General features: G+C 44.1%; 1 protein-coding gene and 1 pseudogene across 4 annotated transcripts in view; one reads left to right on the top strand and one right to left on the bottom strand.

Annotated features, from left to right (window-relative positions):
- Positions 1 to 518, bottom strand: part of LOC101590918 — a 2,259-nt pseudogene extending 1,741 nt beyond the window's left edge.
- Dus2 (dihydrouridine synthase 2) overlaps positions 1 to 3,202 on the top strand; it is a 52,508-nt gene that overhangs the window by 30,763 nt on the left and 18,543 nt on the right. For all 4 annotated transcript variants that reach the window (XM_004625841.3, XM_023709407.1, XM_023709408.1 and 1 more), the window contains exon 7: positions 1,319 to 1,366. In XM_004625841.3, the coding sequence (XP_004625898.1) occupies positions 1,319 to 1,366 (48 nt within the window). The remainder of the gene's footprint in view (positions 1 to 1,318; positions 1,367 to 3,202) is intronic.

Here is a 3,202-nt window from a genome sequence, read left to right as displayed (position 1 = left end):
AAGTACATATTTAGAAGACCAAGATGGCAGGCACTCCAAGCGTGACCCCTCTGTTACACGTCACCATCCTTAGTGCAACTGCCTGGCTCACAGGCACCAGCATGTAGAGTTAGTCAGGGTGAGCATCTCACCAGCCAACCGCTAGTCTCAAAAACCTGCTGATGTCCCCCAGGATCACTGCCCCACCCATCTCGTGCATACAAATGCATGGTTTGGCCCCTGTCATGAGTCTCAGCTTTTCTCCTTGCCCACTCCTTTGTCCAATCCTCAAGTTCTCGCTTTCCTTTTGTGTTGTAACTTTCTATATGTAGTTCCTCCTTTAAGTTCTTACACTAGGGAGACAATACGATATTTACACATGTGGGTCTGGTTTATTTCACTTATGTATATCTTCAAGTGGCAAGTATATGCGTCTTAATCTTAAACTGTACCACAGAACCATCCTGCCCTGCAATCTTCAAATTAATGTGATTATTGTTCTCAGTCTTGATTCCTTCCTTGGACTGTTAATCGACCATAGTGAATGCCTGAGTCTTCTTAGCTGCCGCTTCACAAAAGAGGTACCAGGTCCCCACTGAACCTAGAAAATCATTTTTAAAAGCAAGAAAACTGGGGCCGGGGAGATGGCTCAGTGGAATAAGCACTTCCCTGGCAAGCACAAAAGCCTGAGTTCAATCCCCGGTTGCACCAAAAATAAATAGATAGATAAATAAATAAACAAAAGGAAGAAAATTATTGGTGAATAACTCCATCATCAAGAGACAATCGTTGTTATTACTGCGATTGAAATGGCTTCATGAACCAGTGTTTTCTATTTGTTGAGGTTTTTGTTAAGGGTTTGGCATAAAACTGGGACTTTGGGACTGGGACACTGTTGCTGGCAGAGAAAGGCCTACACAGAATTTGTGCCTCTGAGAAACTTTACTGGTGGCATTGGTACACAGTGTTGGATATGAGAGTAAAAGGTGTATTTAATCTTATTGTAAAAGGAGATGCCTTTAAAGGTGTCAGAGTGCTAAGATTTAGTTTACTAAGACACTGAGTATGGCATGGGAAGTCCTGAAAAAATTTTTTTTTGTAGAATTCACTTCTAGATATCCCAGTGGGTTTTGCCAGGGGGATCAGAATGATGAGTTTTGGAACTCTTCTATCTCCAATCCCTATTTATCTGGGCATGAATGTTGTATTCCTACTTGGTTAGGAGAAATGCCAGTTGCCAGTGAACTTGACTACTAGTTTGCCATACCATGTTGTTACACTACAGGGAGGGGCCCTCCTTCCCCAGCTGTAAGAAGACCTTCTGTGTGCTTCTCCCTAGGGAGGAATGGGAGCTGCTTTGCTGTCAGACCCTGACAAGATTGAGAAGGTAAGTCCTGCATGGGCAGAAGCAGAGGCCTCAAGTATGGATGTGAACTAAAGTTGCCTGGATGCCTTCTTCCCTCTATTCCAGATTCACTGAAATCGATCTAGCTTCTCCACTTGGGGCCTGCAAAAAGTGTGGAAAGCTTCCCTGTGATTTTATGTGCAGCTTGGCCTAAGCCAGCCTGCAACAGGCTTGAGCTCCATAAAAGCCTGGAGCTAGAGACTTGTCAGCTGACTAAGAGGTCCTAAGGACTTGGCTCTAACCCTTTATATTGGCTCTGCCTTGAGAGTACAATCCAGCCCATCTATATGAGGACAGGTTGAGTGTTTTATGTATGTAGAGGTGGGAGTCCTCTCCCAAGGGGCTGTATGTGAGCAACAGGGGCCCCCTATATACTCTGAGAATGTACCACAGCTCTTTGAGAGTAAGCCAGGGCAGGATCATATGAGACAAGCTGAACTTAATCTTCATTTGCTCCCTCTCCCTTGCTGATTTCATAGATAGGCTTAGTAAGGCTCTGACCTTGGACCCAGGACAATAGCTCAGTAGAATAAGAACTTGCCTGGCAAGCACAGGGTCCTGAGTTCAATCCCCAGTACCACAAAAAAAAAAAAAAAAAGGCTCTGACCTTGCCACCTGGTTCTATAGGCGGCAAGAGCATATGGGGATGGCATTTCTACCATACTGTATATACCTTCTACAGTCCACCAACTTTCAGCTTATTGCCCCCCTTTGCTCTTTTGTTTTCCTTTCTAATCTTCATCTTCACTTCCCTGTCTGGACTTTAAGCCTCTGAGTGCTACCCCTAGGCCAGAGTGACTTGGGACTCAAACACAGTAAGGGCTCCCATGGTTTGCTCTGGCTGTTGTAGTTCAACTCTGAATATTCTTTCAGTCTGGCTGTCTCTGGAACATAGAAGGAACACAAAGTGTGTTGGCTGGGTGCCTACTGATTTTTTCCCCTCATATGTAGCTACAAATAAAAAGTCCTTCTAATCTGCTTATTATATATTCTTACCATTTGTAGGGTAGGAGAGTTTCCTTTTCTAAGGAATGAGCAACTTTTCTAAGTATATTGCACTGTGTTTCATTTTGTTTACAAAACACCCTTTAAACTAGACAGAAGAAATTTGTTCTCTTTCTCTCATAGTGTCTTACTGTGTTGTTCAAACTTATGGGTTCAGGGAGCCTCCCTCCTGCTTTAGCCTCTGAGGTATGTACCACCGAGTCTGCCTGTTATCCTTCTGATTAAGACTAATAAACAAAAGCACACAGTGATAAAAATAATTTGCACTAGATCAAGTTGCAAATAATTGGCAGGCAGAGCCAGCTTCAGAGCCATAGTCTTGTGACTCCTAACCCAGCATCCATTCCCCTTCTCAGTGACATCTTAAAGGTCCTGGAGTTAAGTGTCTAGCCACAGTATAGTAGGCACCTAGACTTCCAGTTAGATACCCCTGTGTGGCATGGAGTATCTTAACTGGTTATACGTGTAAGAGAGGGTCTCCCAGCAGGGTGCTTGTGGTTGTGGTTCACAACATAAGTGTACAGACATTTTCAGTATCCTCCAGCCTAATGCTGTTGACTCTGTAATCTCCATTGCTCTCTGAACGATATATGTTCACCCATGAGGTAGCAAAGATGCTCTCTACTTATGAAACTTGGTTCTGCATCTCATCTGGTATGGAGGTCACATGAGCCAGCTTGGACTAGTATTTGGAGTTCACTTCCTGGAGGGGAAGTTGCAGGGCTGTGGGCTTTCATAGCAAAGCCAGATGTGACATAGGCAGGCGGGCTGGATTCAGTTCAAGCCTAGATTGTGCTGACAAACTGAAGAAAT

The sequence above is a fragment of the Octodon degus genome, unplaced genomic scaffold (genome assembly GCF_000260255.1).
Source record: "Octodon degus isolate 3935 unplaced genomic scaffold, OctDeg1.0 scaffold00011, whole genome shotgun sequence".
Classification (NCBI taxonomy): domain Eukaryota; kingdom Metazoa; phylum Chordata; class Mammalia; order Rodentia; family Octodontidae; genus Octodon; species Octodon degus.
This window is presented reverse-complemented; position numbering and strand designations above follow the sequence as displayed.